The 23,046-nt window shown below is 38.0% G+C and overlaps 2 protein-coding genes and 1 non-coding gene across 3 annotated transcripts in view; all 3 read left to right on the top strand.

The window, feature by feature from the left end:
* Positions 1–23,046, top strand: part of HEPACAM2 (HEPACAM family member 2) — a 268,902-nt gene that overhangs the window by 205,902 nt on the left and 39,954 nt on the right. The window lies entirely within an intron of this gene.
* FAM133B (family with sequence similarity 133 member B) lies at positions 5,571–18,126 on the top strand. Its single transcript, XM_063303629.1, has 11 exons — positions 5,571–5,679; positions 9,139–9,236; positions 10,239–10,317; positions 11,081–11,155; positions 11,332–11,364; positions 11,605–11,673; positions 13,859–13,954; positions 14,562–14,609; positions 14,990–15,085; positions 15,497–15,541; positions 16,303–18,126. The coding sequence occupies exons 1-11, from the start codon at positions 5,656–5,658 to the stop codon at positions 16,423–16,425; spliced, it is 786 nt and encodes a 261-aa protein (XP_063159699.1). The 5' UTR covers positions 5,571–5,655; the 3' UTR covers positions 16,426–18,126.
* Positions 9,775–9,938, top strand: LOC134498110 (U1 spliceosomal RNA). The gene has a single exon (XR_010067989.1). It is a non-coding gene; the product is annotated as a U1 spliceosomal RNA (small nuclear RNA).

The raw sequence follows: 23,046 nt of genomic DNA, 5'->3' as shown, positions 1-23,046 counted from the left end.
ATAGAAATGTGCTGTATGGTACAGTAACATTTATGCCTAGATACGAAGTTATTTTATATTACTGCTGTTGCAATACATCACAAAATTATTGGTGGATCAGTTGCACTATATACATATCTACATTGCTTAGATGTCATCATCAGTTTAAGTCATCAAACCCATCAAACCCATTGATTCTAGAGATTCTAGGAAAGTTTGATAAAAAAATTTGAATGTTAAAAAAAGAAGATGGGCAGAAATGTGATAATACAGGCAACTGATTCCTGTATGGCTTGTCATACTTCTTTGTATCAGGAAAATGGTCTGCTCACAGGCAAAAGGTTGAACAATATATGTAAATATGCCCACCTTCCTGTCAATTTTAAAGCAGGATTCCTTGATGTAACACATGGACATCCAAGGGGAGGCAAGGGGGAAGTGATATCAGAAACATCATGACATTACATAGATGATTCAAATTACATAATTCATATAGCTTGTATGATGTCATTATACACATGACGTCTTCATGGTTTCTTCATTAATACCTAGGATATCACAATCAACATTACAGTTAATTTTCATGCCTGCACAGAAATGTGGATATTTACAGCACAATTCTATAAATGATTATTGAGAAAGCTGCTTTAGTTGAGCTTATTCCCAGATAAGAGTGTAAAGGAAGCAGCCAAACAAGGTTTATCACTTGTGAAATGGCTTTTAAATTTAAGTACTCCAATTTAAATTAATTAGTGAATTAAGCTGATGATAAATTAGGTTGCAGATGTTTAGACTAGCTGTTTGTTTGAGGCACAGATATGGAACTGGATGTTTTTCTGTTTGCAAGGTCAAAAACCATGTACTTATAGTTGAGGATAAGTATTGGTATGAGAAATCATCAAAACATTTCAAAATCAGGAATATTATTTTTTCTTTCAATTAGACAAGTGTTTTGAAAGAAAAAATACGTCTTTGTATATTTCAGGCACCCATCTCAGCTTTACTTTTATAGACTTTTTTTTATTTGAAATGTAAAAATAAATGCAAAACCATCAAGTAAAGCATATTAATTTGACAACACAAAGTTCTCTTGTCTGATTTTATCATTTGAATTATGGTCAGTATCACACCAGTACAAGTAGAAAAGTATTCTAACTTATTCTGAAACATTCAGAATATATATTCTGCTATTATTATTATTATTATTATATATCACCGCCCATCTCCCCCAATTTTTTGTTTGTTTAGGAAGATTTCTGAAGTAGGTAAGGTAGAGCCAGTTCTTTATGTGTGCAAATACACAAAGCACAAGAGTCATGGTTTTGTAGATCCTTGAATTTCCAACTGAATACATTTTCCCACAGATTTCCCACATCGGATGTCAGTGATTTGTATATATGCAACTAATTATTATCCTTCCTTCAAAACATGGTTACCATGATCATCAGCCCAAAAGAGAATCTATTTTTGTTGTTGTTATTTGTAGCAATGAACTCCACAGTTTATATGTTTCATGAAAAGCCTACCTTTTGCCTGTCCTGAAATTTCCACTCTTCCACTCGATGTTAATATTAATGTATCCATTTTCTCCACACACAATCTTCTACATCTCCATCACATATCCCTTTTAGTCTTTTTTTTCCCCTAAGTTAAAAAGCCCCTGTGTCATAACCTTTCTGTGTAGGTACAACTCCTTGAATAATTATAGCTGCCTTTCCATTTTACACCATTTCCAGTGCTATATATCTTTCTGCAGTGTGGTAACCATAACTGTACATATTCTAAATGTAGTCAGCATAGATTTATAGGAAGTTATTCTGAGATTATCAGGTTTTTTTTTAAATTTCTTAATGATCTCTACCATGGAGTTCCTCTTTTTTACTAGGATTTATTTTATTTTTTTTGCAACTTTTCCTTTTTGTTTAAACCACTTTTGTTTTCTCATTGGTGGTTCTGGCCACTTCACTGATCAACACTTATTTATTAACATTAAAAAAAAAATTCTACAAACCCTAGCTGCATGCCTCTGTTGGGAGAATTATTTTATACTATCTACTTGTTTTAATTCCTTAATTGTTGATTCACAACCAAATGTTTCCACATAGCTTGTGATTGTTAAATTTGCTCAGAAGCCTCTGGCAAAGAGCTTCGAAAATCCAAGTATTAAATGCCTATCAGATCTCCCTGTCTGAGTTCATAAAATCATAGAATGTAGAACCATACAGAACTGTGGTTTACAGAGGAGCTGAGAGTTCTGAAGAGGGTTAAGAGACGCCTAGAGCACCGCTGGAGGAAGACAAAGACCGAATTCAACCGAACACAGGTTAGAGCCACTATTAAGGCCTATCTTGTGACGATAAAAGCGGCGAAGCGTCAATACTTCTCTGCTCTTATTGCATCTGCAAAATGCCGCCTGACGGCCCTGTTTAAGATCACTCGATCCCTTCTGGGGAAGGTGGGCTTAGTGACCCACCTACAGGGCCATGCAGAGGGATTTGCTGAGCATCTGCAGAACAAAATCACTCGGATCCGCTCCAGGTTAAGACTCCAGGCGTGAGGCTTGGTCTGGAGAGGTACCAGGGGAACGTGCTTACCCAGTTATCTGGGAACAGTTTGATCCTGTTGGACCTGAGGAAGTGGACAGGATCCTACAGACAGTAAATGCCACCACATGTAGACCTGTGCCCCTCCTGGCTGGTAAAAGCAGCCCAGGAGGTGACATGGTTGGGTCCAGGCGATGGTTAATACGTCTTTGGGAGAGGGGGTGTTCCCGGCTGCCTTTAAAGAGGTGTTGGTGCACCCCTTCCTCAAGAAGCCATCGCTGGACCCTACTGTTCTGGACAATTTTCATCTAGTCTCCCACCTTCCCTTTTGGGGGAAAGTGGTTGAGAAAGTGGCTTTGCAGCTCCAGAGGGTCCTGGAGGAAATGGATTATCTAGACCCCTTTCAGTCAGGTTTCAGGCCCGGTTATGGGACAGAAACAGAATTGGTCACACTTATGTATGATCTATGGCTGGAGCAGGATGGTGGCAGTGCATCCATCCTCATTCTTCTTGATCTCTCAGCAGCTTTCAATACCATCAATCATGGTATCCTTTTGGGGTGGCTCAGGGAGTTGGGGGTGGGTGGCGTGGTCTTGCTCTGGTTCACCTCCTTCCTCCAGGGCCAGTCCCAGTCCCAATTGGTGGTGATAGGGAATGAGACATCTGACCCTCGGCCCCTTCGTGGGGTGCTGCAGGGTTCGGTACTCTCTCCGCTCCTTTTCAACATCTACATGAAACCACTGGGTGAGATGATCTGTCACCATGGGGTGAGGTATCATCAATACACTGATGATACTCAATTGTAGATCTCTATCCCAGGTGAGGTAAATGATGCTGTGACTGCCCTCTCATGGTGTCTGGGGGTTGTAGGGGTCTGGATGGGGAACAACAGGCTTCAACTGAACCCTGGTAAGACGGAGTGGCTGTGGGTTCATGGTTCTTCCGTATCAGGGACATTAACATCTCTGTTTTCTGGATGGGGTTGCACTGCCCCAGACAGACCCGGTGTGTAATCTGGGGGTCCTCCTGGACTCACGGCTCCTGCTCAAAGAGCAGGTGGTACCTGTGGCCAGGAGAGCCTTTGCACAGCTACATGCTGTGCACCAGTTATGCCCCTTCCTGGATCAGGAGGCCTTTCAAACAGTCACTCATGCCCTAGTCATCTCTGATATAGACTATTGCAATGCAGTCTACATGAGGCTACCCTCGAAAAGTATTCGGAAGCTTCAGCTGGTCCAGAATGCAGCCACGTGGGCTGTTTTTGGTGCCCCTAGAAGGGCACATGTAACACCGCTGCTGCGCGAGCTGCACTGGGTACCAGTTTGCTCCTGGGTCCAATTCAAGGTGTTGGTTATCACCTTTAAAGCCCTAAATGGCATGGGGCCAGGTTACCTGAGGGACCGCCTCTTCCCCATTACATCAGCCCATCCCACCTGATTGTGCAGAGAGGGCATTCTGTGGACCTTGTCTGCAAGGGAATTCCGTTTGGCAGGGTCCAGGAAGCAGGCCGCCTTTGCAGTAGCTCCCACCCTGTGGAACATGCTGCCCCCAGAGGTGAGACTGACCCCATCGCTCCTGGCCTTCCAGAGGAGCCTGAAGACCTGGCTCTGCCACCTTGCTTGGAGCAGAGAGGGGAATAGATCTACATGAGGATGGCTGCTGTAGACCACTCCTCCCACACTCAGACTGTTTTAGATTATCCTGCCACTAGGACTTTTTTTCTTCTTTACTCTTATTTATTTGAGTAATTTTATATTTGTATATTTTATTTATTGTATGGTTGTTATTTTAATTAATTATTGTAAACTGCCCAGAGTTCCCCAATGGGAGGAGATGGGCAGGGTCAAAATAAATTCATACATACATACATACATACATACATACATTTGTAGTGATCCTTGATATCATCTAGTCCAAACCCCTGCCCAGTACACCAATCCTTTATTATAGCATCCCCAATAGATGGCCATTCAGTTTCTGTTTAAACCCTTTCAAGGAGGAGAATCCATCGCCTGCCAAAGCAGTCTTTCAGAAAAACTATTACTTTTCAAATCAATCTGTCTCCAATGGAAATCAACTTCGTTGTACTTTGAATGTACTACAGTATTTGTCTTTTCTGAAACAATTCAACAGTTCTGCACCTATCTTCTAAGTGACAGCACTTCAGATACTTGAAGACTGCCATCATGTCTCCTTGCAGTCTTCTCCAAGTTAATCCTACCCAATCCCTTCAACCTTTCCTGGTAAATTCCTTGCATTTGGGTTGGTAGCAGGAACAAGTTAAAGCCTATAATTCAGAAATTCCTTGAAATGCAGAAAAGATCTTGTTCCTCAGCCCCTTCCCTGCCTTTCCTTGGATTTGCAGAAGGAAGCTGGGGTGAGCCCATCTTGCTTCAGTGGGTGTTAAAAACGCATCCTTTAAGTCAATGTTTCGCAATCTCGGAGCTTTTAAGATGTGTGGACTTCAGCTCCCAGAATGCTGGCTGGGGAATTCCTGGACCTGAAGTCCACACATCTTAGAGTTGTTGAGGTTGAGAGACAGCCACAGGCTGGAGTTGTTTACCTACTCCCCGATTTTTACTCTGTTGAATTATTTTTTACCTGGAAGGGCACAGAGTCCTAATTACAGGGATATGTGATATGGCCTATGCTTAATCTTACATTCAGCATCACAGGAAGTTTAGACGTATATTCACTTTACCGATTGAGCGCTCTTTCGAATCTCCCGCGAATAAGGAACCACGGAGAAAAACGAGCATTACCTCTTACCCCACAATTTTGGCAACCCTGGCGCCCTCTCGCTTTATTGCAATCGAGTTCACGCTCCTTATATTTAGCTTCATACCATATTTTAACTATTAGAAGTATTAGCTTCAATGTAAGTGTAAAAAAAGGAAGAGAATCATACTACAGCAGCACATACAAAACGCCGAGCTCTTAGACCCCGCCTATTCTCCTCGTGAGGGCAAAGAAGGAAGGGCGTACGGCTTCAATAGCTGCCACTGAGCATGTTCGGTGTCACTGAGCATGCTCAGTAGTGTTTGATGTTAAAAACTTGACGGGTGACAGAGAGAGGGGTTCCAGCTAGGCCGGTTTGATTTTCGTCGCTGGGGTGCCGGGATTCCTGCACGCCATGGGGAAGAGGGATAACCGGGTGGTGCGTAAGCTAAGTTTCTCTCATAGAGGCGTGCTCGAAGCTGCAAAGGTTTTGAAGAAGGGCCACAGCCTTTCCTCCTGGTCTGGGTGGGGATGGACTGGGAGGGGGGCGGTGGCTATGCGACCCCCTTTGAAGTTGGCGGGGAAGGGATTCGTGGGGAATAGCCAGTGTCTCTCACAGACATCCTGCAGACCTTTCCTCACTGCAGTTGACAAAAGGGATGAGCTACTAAAAATAGCTCTAATTGTCATGGGCTTTGTAGTCCTTTGGAATGGGAAGGGTGGGTGGCTGTGAGATAAGCCTTTTTGGGCTTGAAACATTAAACAATTCTCGCTCTGATATGAAGGGAGAGTAGTAAGTTGTGGATCTGGTTGGTTTTTCATCTCAATTACGTGATGGGAATGAAAGGTGACCTGGTATTTTTTTATAAGGATGTTTTCTGACCTTATATGAATGAATGAATGAATGTGTCTATGTGTGTTTCTCACCATTAGGTCTCTAACTGTAACATAATCTGACTTCCAGTTTTGTATTTTATTTCAATAATTAAGTCCATTGTTTCTTGTGTTTTTCATCTTGGTGGTGGGTGGTGGTGGTGTTTTTTGCTTTAAGGTGAATGAATTATCCTATCAAAAAGTATAGTTTATTTAGAGGAACACATTATATGTTGAGCAGTAAGACATACCCAAAAGAGGACAAACTGGCCAGGAGTGCTAAAGGCACCTATTTAGCTGTGCTCTTTAGAAAAAGAATTTGTGTTTATCCTTATTTGCCAGTTTGAAGAGGCTATGCTCCCTGTTTTTGTTAAATTCCTAAAAAAACACTGAAACTTGAATGCAATACAGAAATGACTAATTATATTTGTCCTAAGCAAAAACTACATTTCATTAAGTCACTGGTGATGATTTGTGGCTCTTAATGCTAGAAAAGCACATTTCAAACTTTCACCATGAATTCAGTTCTGTGCATTTACCCAGAACAGAGTCCTATTACACAGTGGGCCTTACCTCTGAGTAGACTCTCTCAAGTTCACTATTTAAGAATTAAAGGCAGAACAGTTTTTATATCCCCAGATGGCAGGAGATGGGCGGAGACAAATTGAATAAATAAATAAAAATAAACAAATTATGTCCTGAAATGTGTATTTATTACACAAAATGTTTGTCCTACCCACTCAGACGACTCTAGGAAAATGATGCTATCATTCCCCTATTATGCATTGTTGACATACATTTGTTGATTTATTGTGAACTCATTACTGTCTACTTTTAATGAAACAATCCCTGACCTCTGCCTTCTGTATGTTGAATTAGCCATCACATTCTTGAACGTATGAGAGGACTTTACCACATTTTTAATTTTAAAAACACGATGGTATGTAATATGGTCATTTGCACATTAGAACTTACATTTGTTAGCTATAGATATAGTTGAAACTCACTTATTAGCATTAAGTTATTCATGTTTCAAAAATTATGTGGCCCTTACATGAGTGCAGTACCTCTCTGCTATTCATTAAAACAGCTTGATTTTTTTTACTTCTTCTGCATCATTTTCAGTGTATGCACAGAAAATACTGTGTGAGTATGTTTGAGTACAGTATCCTATACTCAGACATGAGCAACAAATAGGGACATTGTAGGGATAGAAACAAGAAAATAGGATTGCTAACTGGCAAATAGGAATGATTAGGCCATGTGCCATTCATTTCCTGGTGGGTCTAAACTGGAATGGTTCAAATGAACAGTTGCTTTAAAGGTACTATTACACCAGATATCAAAGACTGGATTCAAGAAATGTGTAATTTATCCATTTTTCAAAAAGTATTTTTCTACTGAACAAAAGTGGCAAAATGTTTCCTTGGGAAGAGGTTTCATAATATTTCACAAGAATATTTTATTTATTTATTTATTTCTCAAATTTATACTACCACCAATCTCCCCCCAAAGAGGGACTCTGAGCGGTTTACAATAAGTTAGTCAATTAAGGATTAAAAACAGTAATAATAAAACATAAAATATAATATAATACAATATAAAAATAAAAATAAGAATAGAAGATAAAAAATCAGATGGCTACAAAAGATGGTAAATATAGAAATGCACCATTTGATACATTAATATAAAATGATTATATGAATATGTGCTAATTTTTTCTGTTTGTTTTACTTTATGTTTTATTTTTGTTCTGGAATTAAACCTTCATAACTAATTTACTGGTGTGTGTATATATATATTGTATATATGTGTTTCCTTTTAATATGTTTTTATATATTTTTCTCTCTATTTCTTTTTAAGAATATAATGTTTATATAATAAATAATATTATAAATATATTATAAATAAATATAATTATAATATAATATAATAAATATTTTAAAAGTCAAATGAACAAACTCTTGAATTAGAATATGGGCTTACTTTAAGTTTAGTGTTAGGAAACTTAGAAATATCATTCATCTTTTCAGGTTGTAGGCACCATCAAGCAAAAGTGCAAGAATAAAAACATAGGATAAATAAATAGATTTTTGCCATTGGATTCCTTCCTTCTTTCTTTCCTGAATGTACTGAGGTTTTAAAAAAAAGGCATGATTAGAAAAAAATCCCATGATATAAAAGAGCAGAATTAAGTAAATTTCTGTAATCATGTTTTGGATTTGGCGAACATTTTTTCACTACCCCAAGATATTTTTGGATGTGGCTTAAAGTAATGCAGTATTCCCAAAACACATTATCACACTTTCTTTGGTTTTCATCCATAAAGAATAAATTACAGTTTTGTGCCTTAGAGGTCATCAAAAATTGATGTATTAACATACAAAAGTGAAAGCATTCATTCTTTCTCTTATATACAGTACCATATTCTCTTGGTAAGCTTAGTAGTAAACTTCTTATTAGTAGCCTTAATTATCATAAGAATATCTTTGTTGCTAACCTTCCTTAAGATGTTAAATATTACAGCATTAGGTGGTCCCCTGTATTGGTTTTGTACCATTTTAATTGAGCAGAGTAATTTCCAGGGTCCAAATGTACACAGCTTTTGCTGAGACAAATTAAGAGTAAGAAATATCCTAACATACCCCCTCTGAAATGGCATAACTGTATGGCACTTAGTGTGTTCCATTAATCTCTGGGAGTTGTTTTTTTTACTTAACACAAATATAATAAATTTGATTTATAGATAAAAGTTTGACACTAAATACATTTAAATACTAGCTTTCTTTATAGCAGTTGGAGAGGACGCATCACTAAGAAATCAACCCATCAGAATATATTATCTCAACAATGTCCCTCCCCAAGACTTTAAATAATTCTGTCAAGTTTGTATCTGGTGTAGATTGCCTAGATGACAATATTAGATCATTTTTGAAAATTAACTTCCAGAGGAAAAAAAGATATTTTAAGGGTTGCAGACTGGAATAACTTAAGATACTCTTACTCTTTCCTTGTCATATTTAAGGCATATATGAATCCCATAGCAATGGCTAGATCACGAGGTCCTGCTCCATCTTCAGGACCTACCATACAAGACTACTTGAACAGACCAAGACCAACATGGTATGTATAAAAATGTTGACTTTGTTCCTTTTATAAGATTCCTCTGTTAAGAAAAGGAAGTAGCAAAGTTTGCCTTAATATAATACCTGTGCCCCAAATTAGTGGTCACGTATGACATTAAACCAGGGAGTTAAAAATGGAGCTTGAGGTCCACATGTTGGCCACCAGCATCCCTTTTCTGGCATCTGGAACTCATCCTATAATGGATAGGCCCAAAATTTGGGTCATGTTTCACCATTTTTTTTCCCCAGACATTTATTGTTACTTTCAGAATGCCAGTTTTAACAACTTATTTTTGGTTTTCTACTGTTCTAGGCTAGGGCCAAGGCAAAAAAGTCTTTAGATTACTATTCATAAAAGAAAAAATATTACAGAAATAATGAACCAATCAATGCGAATCTACACAGCTTTCTTAGATTTTGATTTCCAGGGAGTATATCACCAACTAGAAATTTCACAAATTATTTATGCAGTTCCTATATGACACTTTTCACTTCTTACCTGTGGGGCAAACTGTAAGACTTACAAATGCTTTAAGGCTTTTACCTGGAAGGGGAGAATCCTTGATAACAAAGGAAGTTTTCCCAGAGTGAGGCTCACCCATTGTACTCCAGGTGTGCTGATCCCTGCAATTTCCCCAAACGTGGGAAATTCAACTGCATAATTTATGGTAGTTTTTAATTACTGTTAGCTTCCTAGAGTCATGTACTTGAGATGGACGGCCATATAAGTTCAACAAATATAAATATAATAAACTTACGATCCCACCCCTTAAAACTACTATTCCCTGCCCACTTTTGGAATGTGGATTTTGATGTGTTGCACAAAGCTTTGTGCAGCATTTCAGTTGATAGAAGTTGCATATCCTTACACAAAACCGTAGTTTCACTTTAGGCCCACAGATGGAAAAAGAGAGGAAGCTTTCTATCAGTTTCCTTAAGTTAATATCTTCAGATCTAAACTTATGTATCAGTTACAGGGTATGTATTTTTTTCATTAAAGGGAAGAAGTAAAAGAACAACTAGAAAAAAAGAAGAAGGGTTCCAAGGCCTTAGCAGAATTTGAAGAAAGAATGAATGAGGTTTGTTATTTGATTAATTTAATGTAGAGACAGGCCTAGATTTTCCACCTATATTATTAGTAGCATTGCTAAAGAAATTTCATTTTTATGCTATATCAGTATAGTGAATTGCTTCTCGTGCAGGTGCATCAAAAGATACTAATCCAATAGAAATGTGATTAGCAATAAAAACCGATATTCCACGATGTTAACTTTCAGTGATTGCAAATCTAATCCATCAGATCCTGGATTGATAATAACAAGTGATTGGATATTCAGTGGTTTGTTAGAATGGATAAAGCTCTTTCTTAACAATGATTGAATGTTAGGCACATCAAGTACTTAATGTTGGACATAAATATTAGGCATATTACTGCCACCAGATTAAGAAAGATAGTTTTAGCGCAATGAGAAAAGCTAGACTGCTGATCTGTATAAGATACAAAGAACAAAAATACAATGTTTTCTCCTGATTCCGTCTGTGGTTTCCAACCAACTATAACTTGAGGGGAATAGGTTGCAGGACTGACTACCTCTGATAATGATGTCTAGTAGTACAATCTTTTTAAAAAGTGAATAGGAATCGGGCCGTGTATAAATTGTATAAACAAATAAATAAATACCTTCCTGAATTTAATGGGACTTAGTTGTAGGGGAATGGACACAGAATTCTTTATCAAACAAATTTCCTATCACTAGAAATATCACTTATGGGTTAGTTACCGTAAAGGTAATCAAAAAGGCCACTTGAGAAATAATAATATTTGCATCAATTATCTTTCAGAACTGGAAAAAAGAACTGGAAAAACATAGGGAGAAATTGTTAAGTGGAAGTGAGAGCACCTCACGAAAGAAAGAGGTAAATGTCCTCATTTATGCACTCCATGCAGAACCATGAATTTTAAATTTATCTGTTACAATAGTCTTTGCTTTAAGGGCATTATTTTGGCTGTTAGCAAGGAACACACTTCAAAAATGTAACTCATTGGTGATGTACAGTCAAACATACTAATGGGAAAAAAATCCTTTTTCTAGAAAAAGAAAAAAGAGAAGAAGAAATCCAGTAGGGTGAGCAAAGATTTCATTTATTTCTCAACACCTAAAACCTAAGGTAGTTATATAGCTTGTTTAAAGGGAAAAAGACGGTTTTTGGAATTTTGTTGTTAATCCTCAATATAGGTTTTAAGCTGAGGTAATGCAGCTTCAGATAATATCCATGAATTTTTTTTTAATTCATGCTGTTCATTTTTATATTTCTATAACAAATTCTGCATCTCACAAATTTACGTTCTGTTGTCTTTGGTCAAGTTGTCTCCATCTTCCTCTTCCTCATCAAGCTCTGATTCTTCCAGCAGTTCATCTGATGTTGAAGATGAGGTAAGACTGAAATGTAACTTTCTGTAATTTCGTATAGAACATAGATGTCTAAATGTAGAAAAAACTTTTGTCATTTTCTTCGAAATGTCAGAAATCTTTTAAGGAACTGTTTTTTAAAACCATCTGATTGACAGCCCATTTCTAAGTTTGCTGACTAGTATCCAGAGTCATTGTATTCTCCTGCTGACTGAAGTGGGAGTGAACGTCTGTTACCTCTATTCTCTGAAAATCTGCTGCAGAGAATTAGAGGACTAAACTAAGAAAGAGGAGGATGAAACTATCTTGTTTTTCCCCCTTCCTCCTGTATTAGCCTCTCATAGTCTGTTGTGAAAAAGCAAGGAACCCTCCATGTATATTGGGAAAGGGTAGCCTTATGAAATGCCACTACCTCCTATGGATGCACATGGAAGACTGGCACTAGAAGGGAGAGAATGAAAGAGAGTGAGAGATGATAGACAGATGATAGACAGACAGACGGACAGTAGATAGAGATAGAGATAATAGAGATAGAGATAGAAAGCCAGTTTGGTCTAGTGGTTAATGTGCTGGGCTAGAAACCAGGAGTCTGTGAGTTCTAGTCCCACCTTAGGCATGAAAGCCGGCTGGTGACCTTGGGCCAGTCACTCTCTCTCAGCCCAACTCACCTCATAGGGTTGTTGTTGTGGGGAAAATAGGAGGAGGAAGGAGTATTTGATATGTTCACCACCTTGAGTTATTTATAAAAATAATAAACGCGGGATATAAAATAAATAAATAAATAAATACTGTAGAGATATTCCTGATTCCTATCAGTTACTTGGAAATGCATTTAGTTCATTCATTTAATGGTTCTCATCTACGTATATAGAAGGCCTTTTCTTGACTTTGCTAAAATCCAAGTTCTTTCCTATATCTTCGGTAACTGCATAATGAAGGAAGTTTTACAAACCCGTACATCAGCAGAAGTGAAAGGGAGTTCAAGCAGTTTTAGTTTTCTTACTGTTGAGGAGTAAAAGACTTAAGTGCTCTACTTGGAGTCTGAAATTAGTAATTATTGAGAGACAATTAATCCAGAACAGAAGATCAGCAAAGAAAATCAATTGACTAAAATAACATTATTGGTATATGAGGTTTGCGTCCAAAATATCAAATCAGTATCACTCCTCTAAGGCTGATATCTATTAACTGGGCAGCATTTGTTCAAGAATCAGGACTTTTTAGTTGTTTTTTAATTTCATCCAGAAATTGATTTTCTGAGACTGATTGAAAGCTTAGTTCCAGAGTATGAAAAATGATATTCAGAATGTTTTGCCTTTTATTTTTTTGTTGAACTAATACAGTAATTGCTAAAGATAATCTAAACTGAGTTTCTCTCCTTTTACAATTGGAATGTAATGCCCGTTTAGTTCAGAATAAATTATATTGAGCTTTTAAATAAGCACTTATGGAATTATGAGTATTTTAGACCCTGCATCCATTTGATATATTAAAATTATATTGGATAAAGAATTACTCTTCAATCAATCAATCAATCAATCAAAGTTTATTGATTAACCCTTAGGCTATATCAGAATACAAGATGAAACACTGCCGTGTTAATAAAACTCCATATAAAATTAATACAAAAAGACAAGTTAAATAAGGAGTAAATAAAAATACAATAGATAAGAATACATATAAGTGAAAATACACATCATATTTCCGTGTCACCCCTACAGTTTACTCTGATCAACCCCACATGTGTAGATCTCAAGCGTATTGATTTACTTAAATACAGAGCTGTATTATGTTATTTTTGGGTCTTGGCCACACATAAAATATGTTCTAATATGTGATTCCCAGTGGGTTGTTCCTTTAATATATGGGCCAAGTTGCAGATCTCCTTCTTATACAAATTACAATCAAATAATATATGTGCTATATCCTCAATTTCAGGCGCTCCGCATATACATATGCGTTCATTATAAGGGATACTGTTAAATCTCCCATATCTGACCATTGTATCAAGCTGATCAAATCTAGTACTCATCAAAGACATTTTAAACAGTGATGTTATCATTATTTTGAACAGATAGAAATGGGAAGGACTTACATAAAATCCAGATATTCCTGTGGCTAGTCTATAAGAAAACAGGTTTATGCGTTATATCTCAAATGATTTAATGTAAACAAAATCCAATCATTTTCTTATCATATTTATGATTAGGATAAGAAACAAGGGAAAAAGAGAAAGAAAAAAAAATACCGCTCCTTACAGAAGTCATCTGAAAGCTCTAGTTCAGATTCTGATTCGGGTAGCAAGGTAAAGTATAAAAATATTAATATCCTTACCTAATTTACAGATGAAACTTTTCACATTGATTAGGAGTGCACTGGTGGCAGAAATGCATATTTGGAAGTAATATTTATTTATTCATTCATTCATTCATTTAAGAGATTTATATGGCCGCCCTACTCACTCACGGTGACTCCGGGCGGCTTACAAAAATAAAACCCCAAATACAAAAGCCACTACACACCCAACCCCCTGGCAGCAACAATACAATTCAAACAAACCACTTGATGGGCTCTGCATCAACCTGGGATCCCCAAGCCCACTGGCAAAACCATGTCTTCGGGGCCTTTTGGAAAAGTATTAAGGTGGGGGCCAATCTTATATATGAATGAGACTTGGTCCTCTCTCTGTGCTTTGTTCTAAACTGGTGTAATGTTTGCTAGCTAGTCCTAGTCTCTATATTGCAACAATAATACGCCTATGTTTTATTTTTCACTGCAAGCTCTGTTTTGAGCATTCCAGTTCCAGAATATCAATTGCTATTGTTTCTGCACTATTTGCTTATAGAGTACATTTAAATGTATGCTGTCATTAATACTGTCTTTTAATCATAACTACTTTTTCCATTATTTAGGACAGCTTAAAAACTAAACGGTCAAAGGAAGATTATGAAAGAGACAAGGTAAAACAGTTTCATATTACCTTTAAAAATTCCTTGGAAATGAATTTCCAACTATAGAATAACCATCTGAATGAAAGTTCCTAGCTGCCTAATTGTAAAAAAGATTTGAAATTACAGCTGTTGAACATTAAAATTGCTGGTTGTTATACAGAACTGTTTCCAAAAACTGATCTTCAAATCTGTTACACTAGTTGGGTGCTAAACATTTATTAATTTAATTGAATGTTAAGTTTATTATTATTATTATTATTATTATTATTATCTGATTCAAGTCGTGCACACAATTCATTCCTATTCTTTATCAGAGGAAATGTGAATTTTCAAAGATGACCATAACTAGATATTTGATCTCTTAGAATTAAAGCTTTTATTTTACCTAGGATTCCAAAAGTCTTGTTAGGAAAAGAATAAAAGCTGATCGTATGGAAGAATTATTACCATCGGACTCTTCATCAGAATCTGTTCAAGCAGAGGAGGTCGGTATAAATGTAAAACAAAGCACCAATTTAAAAACGTTCACCAAGTTGAGATCTCCATTTATATGCATATGCGGAAATATTGATACAATTTTCCCATATGTGCTGCTTCAGATGACTATGAATTAAGAGACCCACAAGGACCTTTCTTACATAGTTCTTTCTAGACTGTATTTGTAATAGTTGTTTTAATTAGAACCCCAAAATGGTGGCTGTGATGTTCCTGAAAAGTTTAGGCATGGCATGCAGGATATAGAAAACAGGAAATTGCCAGATAGTGCATAATTGATACTGGAGAGAGTATGCCATTTTTCCAAATTATTATTAAGCAGCATTTCTATTGTGGTTGCTATTTCAAGTTTTTCAGCCTTTTTGAAAAATACGTATTCTGTCATTCTTCTTCACCTTTAGGTACAAGCAAAAAAGAAGAAAAACAGTGAAGAAAAAGAGAAAAATGTAAGTTTATTTTATCAATCTAAGAACTTTAAGCACATCCTCCAAATTTTATACCAGTATGTATATTTGCTGGGGCAAACCTCCCTCTTTCAATTGCTCTGGAGGTTTCTTTGACTTTAGTATATGAAAAGAAATGACACTAAAGCTGGCTGATTTTGAAGTATTATATAATACAATAGTTCGATAGGTACTTAATCCTCCTTAGAGTAGATACACTGGTCAGAAAATAGGAGGAGTACAGAAGGAGTATAGTGCCTTGGAAGAGAAAGGTGGGATAGAAATCAAGTAAATAAATATTGAGCACTACAATATTGATTTTAGATGATTGACTCTAGGGATTAAGACAAAGATTAATTTTTTTATTCTGAATACAATAGTTCTAACAAGGTAATAAGGGATAGAATGAATTAACAAATCAAATCAGATTGTATAATACAGCCCTGCTAATACTACTTGGCAACAGGTTTTGAATTAGCTTTCTTAGATTTTTTTTTTCAGATTAATTATATGAGATATAACAAATTAAAGTTAGGACCTTATATGTAAAGAAAAACAAGTCTAGAGATAAACTTGTGGACAGTGCCTTTTGTAAATCTTCTAGAAGAGTGTATTTGTTATTCTTGATTTAGATAGGCTTATTATGATGTTTCAGTGGCTTTAATTAATCCTTTCCTTGAAAATTCATTTGGAGAGACAAAGCTTGAGTTGAAATCAGCTGGTTTCGGTATATGACAGTTGTTTTTGGTATTTCCTTTTTAAAGGATAAAACAAAAAAGCGGAAGAAGCACAAGAAGCATGGCAAAAAGAAGAAAAAGAAAACAGCAAGCTCAAGCTCTCATCCAAAATACTTAAGTCAAGTTTTTTTTTCATCAAAAGTGCAATGAGACTATAGAGAATTGCAATTGTGAAAATTATGACAAATTCTGCCAACTGCATGAGCTCTCCTATGTGTTAACGAATCTAGACATTCAGCTTGCCCGGTACCATTGGGCTGGAAATAGCCATTGTTGTTGCCTGATGCTTAATATACATGTAGTACCCCCTTCTAGCCCTCCAGTAGCTGGTAGGACATATTTTGAAAGAAGTCCATCCCATGGTTTAAATGAGTGAGCAGCAGTGTAAAACTGGGTGGATACCAAGAGGTTTTGCCTACTGTATTCAGGGATCTGTGCACATGTTCTGATATACAGATGTCAATCAGTTTCATCTGCTGTAATGAATGAGGCAGCTCCCTGTGGACAAAGATGCTGTATACGCATTGGGATGTCTGTACTCAAACCAAAGTTGAATTGAGTTTTTATTTTAACAGACTAGTAACGGAACTTAATTTTCTATTACAAAGATATTTGCAAAATTCCTCTACAGAATTGAATGTCACATGGCAACTCCTGTGACATTTCATTTCTACTGATACCATTTTTGGAACAGGAGCATACCATTACTATATACAAATCTTACTTTTTTAGATACGTGTAATATAATTTTGTGCTTGTGTGTTTGGGTTGAAGTTGATTAGAGGGCATTGATTTGACAAAGGATAACAGTTTTGCTAATAGTGTTACGATACTTCCAATAATACAAACTGCAGCCTTTTTCTTTATGAATTTAAGGGAAAATCCACTAAGAATTTTCTGATAATGTCCCATTAAAGTAAATGGAACTGTGGAAGACTAGCTAGGCCAAGAATTATAACTGAGCTGATTATGATGGGCTGCTATTTTTTTATTTATGTGTAATAACTTTCATTTTTCATCCTGGGATGGCAGTAATTCTAATAATGAAATATAGGCTTGGCTGATATTTCTAAAAATGAAAGCTGGACATCATTCTTTTTCCTTAGTCATGTTCATATCTAGTGTTGGAGTTGGGTAGGGAGAAAAGTGCCTATAGTTTAGGAGCAAGTGAAGATGGGGACTGACAGTTCAGTTAGCCTCGTTTTTATTTCAAATATAAGACACTCTGCTTTATATATGAGGAAGAAAGGAAAAATATAGCTTATTATTCCCATCTAAATTGGCCCTGCCTCTATTTTGAACCCGTAGCATATGCTGCTGGAGTAGGCAAAGATACCAATCTAATATGGCATAGCTGATATCTCTAAAGTGAGGACTTTATTACCATTGAATTAAAACAATACTGAGATAATAATAATATGCATCACCATTATTTGAAGTGGCATTGAGTTTAATTGTACTTTTTTGTTATTTTTTTAAACTATTAACATATTTAGAATTAATGTTCTGCATGATTTTGTACCATTGTAATAACTAATTAAGGAATACAGTTATAATCAGTGTTTTTAATTATTAATTATATTTCACATGCAACATTGCATTCATCCTTGTGTTAATGTACACCTGCTGAAAATATTTAGCATGTAAAAAGCTGAGGGGTGTTATCAGACAGCTTCATATTGAAACTGTTTTTATTCTACACAAGTTCAGTGGAAGATCTCTTATACAACTATGTCCTGGTATACACAAACTGCCAGACACTTAGTAAAGACAATGTTTTAAAAGTTCCTTTGTTCTGGATTATGTGTGTATCATTTTAGCTTCTTTAGCAATAAAGCGTATTTCCCTGTACATGTTGTGAGACCACAGAGAGGCTGTGACTTTCACAGTGAATATACACGTTTGCCATTTTGTGTAAAGCACCCCTAAGATTGCTGGGTAATGTTTGCTTCTTCAGCCTCTTAGTAAGTAAATGTTTAGGGAGAAATGGGGGGGGGGAAATCATAGGTTGGTGAAAATATTTGTATTGTTATTAGTTGGAAGGGTTGTCTTGACTTATTTGTTCAAATTATAACAACAGATATTATATGGAGAGTGTACAATGAGGGTTGAAGAAAGATACTGCTTCCACAATCTTTGTACATAGCTAAGAAAACCATTTAGGCCATATGAAAACTTCAAATAATAGGGTAATATATTTATTATAGGGTAATACCTTTATTACGGGCCAAGCAAAATATCCAAAATAGTGAAGTTATTTTTGAATTGTCCAGAACTTACCAGCTGGATATGGAGGAGAGAGGAGGAAGGATGCTGACATGTTATTAAAAGCCACAAAGCTCTCTTTAGAATTGTTGAGTTCAAACCTGTTTCATATATAAGATCCATAAGATCTGTTAAAGCTGGGTGCTATATATACATATAGAGCGGCTGGATAGCTAGTGGTAAGAGTGCCACCCTTTGACACAAGAGACTGGGAGGTACCAAATCCCGGTTGGTACCTACCTTACCAGTAGGAGTTCTTGGGCAAAGACCCTCTAACACTTCATCTGCATACCTCAGATATGAGAGTGACACGAATTAAGGGAGTCATGCTGGCTTGGACATCGCCTAGATTAACAAGGTCCGTGCCAGATGTTGGGGAACCAGGACAATCTGACAATAAGTGGGCTACTGCAACAAACCATACATGGGTGAGGCAAGAGAACCTGGAATTGATGGAATGCTACTACAACAGTAGGCCTAATGAGAGGGGATATTTGAAATGTATGAGAGAACTCTAGATGGACAGAAGACCTACATCCACACTAACTGGGAAACAGCTAGTTACCCAATGCTTTAACATAGTGAAGAGGAAGCTGCTCTCACAACTTAAGATAGACTAACTGCACATTACATCCCAGACTCAAGACCCGGAAGAACAACAGGACATGCAGCCAACACCGGAAGCTGGAACTTCACCGCCACCCCCTCCATTACAGAGCACAGCAGCTAATATGAGGCGTAAGATCATGGATAAACTAACTACTATCAACCCTTGAGACCAATTACAAAGGCTCAGTGGAGAACTACCATCAGATAGTATGCTAGACAGGACAGTGCTGATCATGAAAGACCCCCACAAAGGAGCAGCACCATCCAACTACCAGCCGATAACCTGCCTCCTCACAACATGAAAAGTCCTATCAGGCATCATAGCTGCCAACCTACAGGACCATATGGGCCAGTACAAGAGCACAGCTCAGAAGGGCATTGGGAACAACACCAGAGGCTCAAAACACCAATTGCTCATAGAGCAGTCACCCAAGACTCAATGTCTAGACAGACCAATCTGAGCACAGCCTGGATTGGTTACAGGAAAGCCTACAACTCAGTGCCACACTCATGGACCTTGAATGCCTGCTGCTAACAAGAAGACACTAAGGACCTTCCTCAAGAACTCAATGGGATTGTGGAAGACAACACTGAAAGTCAACTCAAGACAGCTTGCACAAGTGGCCATCAAGTGCAGCATATACCAAGATGATGCACTATTCCCGCTGCTGTTCTACATAGGCTTGAACCCTCTCAGCCAAATAATCACAAGGGCTGGATATGGATACAAGTTCAAGAGTGGAACTGCCATCAGTCACTTCCTCTACATGGATGACATCAAGCTGTAGGCTAAGAGTGAACGAGACATTAACTTGCTGATCCACCTGACATGCATCTACAGTGAGGACATCGGGATGTCATTCGGACTGGAGAAGCGTGGCTGGATGGTAGCAAAGAAAGGAAAGATAGTTTAGACTGATGGGGTGGAACTACCAGCAGCCACATAGCAGACATACTGACCACCTACAAGTACCTTGGTATCCCACAGTCACATTGGAACCACAATGAGGAGGCAAGGAAGACAGCAACATCCAAGTACCACCAAAGGATAAGACAGGTCCTGAAGAGCCAGCTCAATGGAAAAAACAAGATCCATGCCATCAACACATACATTCTGCCAGTCAGTATAGTGAGATGGCCCAAGGAGGACATAGAGGCTGCCTGTGTGAAGACCTGGAAGCTCCTCACAATGTAAACAGGTTTCCACCCCAAGTCCAACACCCAGAAACCACACACCAGCCAGAAAGAGGGCGGGCAGGATCTGGTGGGTGTCAAAGCCGCTGTCCTGAATGAAACCCAGAGCATCCAGGAGTACATCAGTAAGATGGCACCCAAAGATGAGCTGCTGAGAGAATGCCTGAGGCAGCAGCAGACATGGAAGATCAAGCAGAGGAAGTGCCATGGCAAGACAAGACTCTGCATGGGATGTACCATCGACAGATAGCTGAGGTGGCTGACCTTGGGAAATCCTACCAGTGGCTGGAAAGGGCTGGACTAAAAGACAGCACTGAGTCACTGATCATAGCAGCACAAGAACAGGCACTAAGCACTGGATCCGTAGAAGCAGGGATCTACCGCACTAGACAGGACCCAAGGTGCAGGCTGTGCAGAGAGGCCTCAGAGACAATCCAACACATAGTGGTAGGGTATAAGATGCAGGCAGGAACAGCATACACTGAATGGCACAACCAAGTAACTGGCATTGTGTACAGGAACATTTGCACAGTATATGGGCTAGACCCTCCCAAGTCCAGATGGGAGATTCCACAGAAGGTCATGGAGAATAACAAGGCTAAGATCCCATGGGACTTCCAGATCCAGATGGACAGCCAGGTACTGGCCAATCAACCAAACATCGTGGACAAGGACCAGAAGACAGCAGTGGTAATAGATGTAGCAGTGCCAAGTGATAGCAACATCAGGAAGGAGTATGAGAAGCTGAATTACCAGGGCCTGAAAGAGGAACTAAAGATGTGGAAAGTGAAGGCCAAAGTGGTCCCACCAGTGGTAGGAGCACTCAGGGCCGTGACTCCTAAGGTGGAAGAGTGGCTCCAATACATTGCAGGAACAGCATCAGAGCTCTCTGTCCAGAAGAGTGCAGTGCTAGGAACAGCTAAGATACTGCACAGAACCCTCAAACTCCCAGGCCTCTGGTAGAGGACCCAAGGTTGAGGAAGACACATACCACCCATTGGGGTGAGAAGGGAATTTTTATATGCTTTCCTTTCTAGAGAGCAGTTAGTTACAAAATAGCATGAGTGCTATGATTCTTTGGAAGCTAATAAAGAGTTTCTCAAGACTCATTGGTGAGTAATGATGGATACATTTCTTTAAAATGGCATGGAGTCACAAGCTGCACTGAAGCCATCATTTGTGTAACAAGCTACAGCTGACTGAGCTAAACAGACCTCACTATGATTTAGCATTATGCGTGAATGCAGTTATAGGGCCCACCATTTGCTTCCACAAGAAATACCGAGTATGCACTAGGATGTATGCAAAGCAGCCCAATTCCCAATGTATCAGGTCATTATTATGCTAAGTCTGTGTCACTGTCTATGTATAGCTCCAGCTAGCTTTAGACAAGGAAAAGCAATGTTTACAGAGGAGGATTGGTGCTGGAAGATTTTTTTTACATCCAAAACCAATTGAGAATCCTTTCAAACTTGTAGCACATCCTAAACAGTGAAGTGAGATTAATTATTGCTTACATAATATAAACATGGCCAGCAGATTACTCCCCAACATCCTGAAGCTAACCCACTTATTATTTCTGGCTGCTTGGCAACTGGTACTGAAAACTCCACATGAAAATGGCAGACTTACTGTGGTTACTATGGCTAACAACTGTTTTAATGTGAGGACTCTGAAAGTCAAAAGTTTGAAATTGCTGTTATACGATAACAACAGAATCTTCCTTTTGGGGCCACCATGGCCTTCATGGATTACTGCAGCCTTTCTCAACCTTTTGACCCAGGAGGAATCCCTGAAATATTTTTCAGGCCTCGGGGAATCCTGCACATTCAGGCTCAAATATAGGGCAGAAGTTGCAAAAGTATTATATTCGTTTCATGTGTAGGCCTGTACATACAGTATGCAACTAAGTGTTCTTAAAATAAAGAATGAAACTTACCTCTCTAATGTGAAGTTGCCCAAATCTGAAATATTTTTTTTAATAAATCATGATCTCCCAGGGAACCCCTAGTGGCCTCTCACTGAGAAACCCTGGACTACTGTATTATGGGCTTGATGACTGTAATAATATGAAGGATGACAGCATCTGGAGAAACTGGTTGCAAGAGCAGGAAATTATTTAATCCCATACAAGAGAAGGGAGTTGACACTAGTAATTTATGGGGAATATTTGTGAGCAAATATGGAAAGTGAGCAGCCTAACACTACTGAGTGATTAGAGTTGGTGTGGGAATCAGACAATGTTGAAAGTCCAATATGGAGGAAGGAAAATATATCCGAATAGTGAAATATTGAGTAAGAAGGAAGAGCACTGATTGGGGTAAAGGGAGAAACAAGGATCTAAGTGAAGACTAGGGAAATTTTTAAAAAGGAAAAGTATGTCAGAAATCTGAAAAAAAAAAGTTAAGCAAAATAAGATTGATTTCAGCATTGCTAAAGAGTGGAGAGTGTCCTACAGTTTAGATACTAAGATTTTTGCTGAACAAAAGACCAGCTGAATCCCATGAAAAAAAAAGTCTGCCATCTTGTTTGCTTTTACAGTGAATGTCAAAGAATTATTATACTGCTGCTGATTTATTCTGTTTCTAATATATTCCCCCAATGCACTCCTTCCTTAATAAATCCAACTTTTAGAAAACCATAAACTGAAGTAAGCAAATGCCAGAGAAATACTTCTCTTAATAGTGTATATAGCTCGGATCT

This window comes from Candoia aspera, chromosome 4, assembly GCF_035149785.1.
Source record: "Candoia aspera isolate rCanAsp1 chromosome 4, rCanAsp1.hap2, whole genome shotgun sequence".
NCBI lineage: Eukaryota > Metazoa > Chordata > Lepidosauria > Squamata > Boidae > Candoia > Candoia aspera.
This window is presented reverse-complemented; position numbering and strand designations above follow the sequence as displayed.

Coding starts and splice junctions, on each gene's coding strand:
- FAM133B (XM_063303629.1), top strand. CDS start 5,656: ATGGGGAAGAGGGATAACCGGGTG. Junction 10,318..11,080: donor TTGAAGAAAGAATGAATGAG/GTTTGTTATTTG, acceptor ATTATCTTTCAG/AACTGGAAAAAAGAACTGGA. Junction 13,955..14,561: donor ATTCTGATTCGGGTAGCAAG/GTAAAGTATAAA, acceptor TCCATTATTTAG/GACAGCTTAAAAACTAAACG.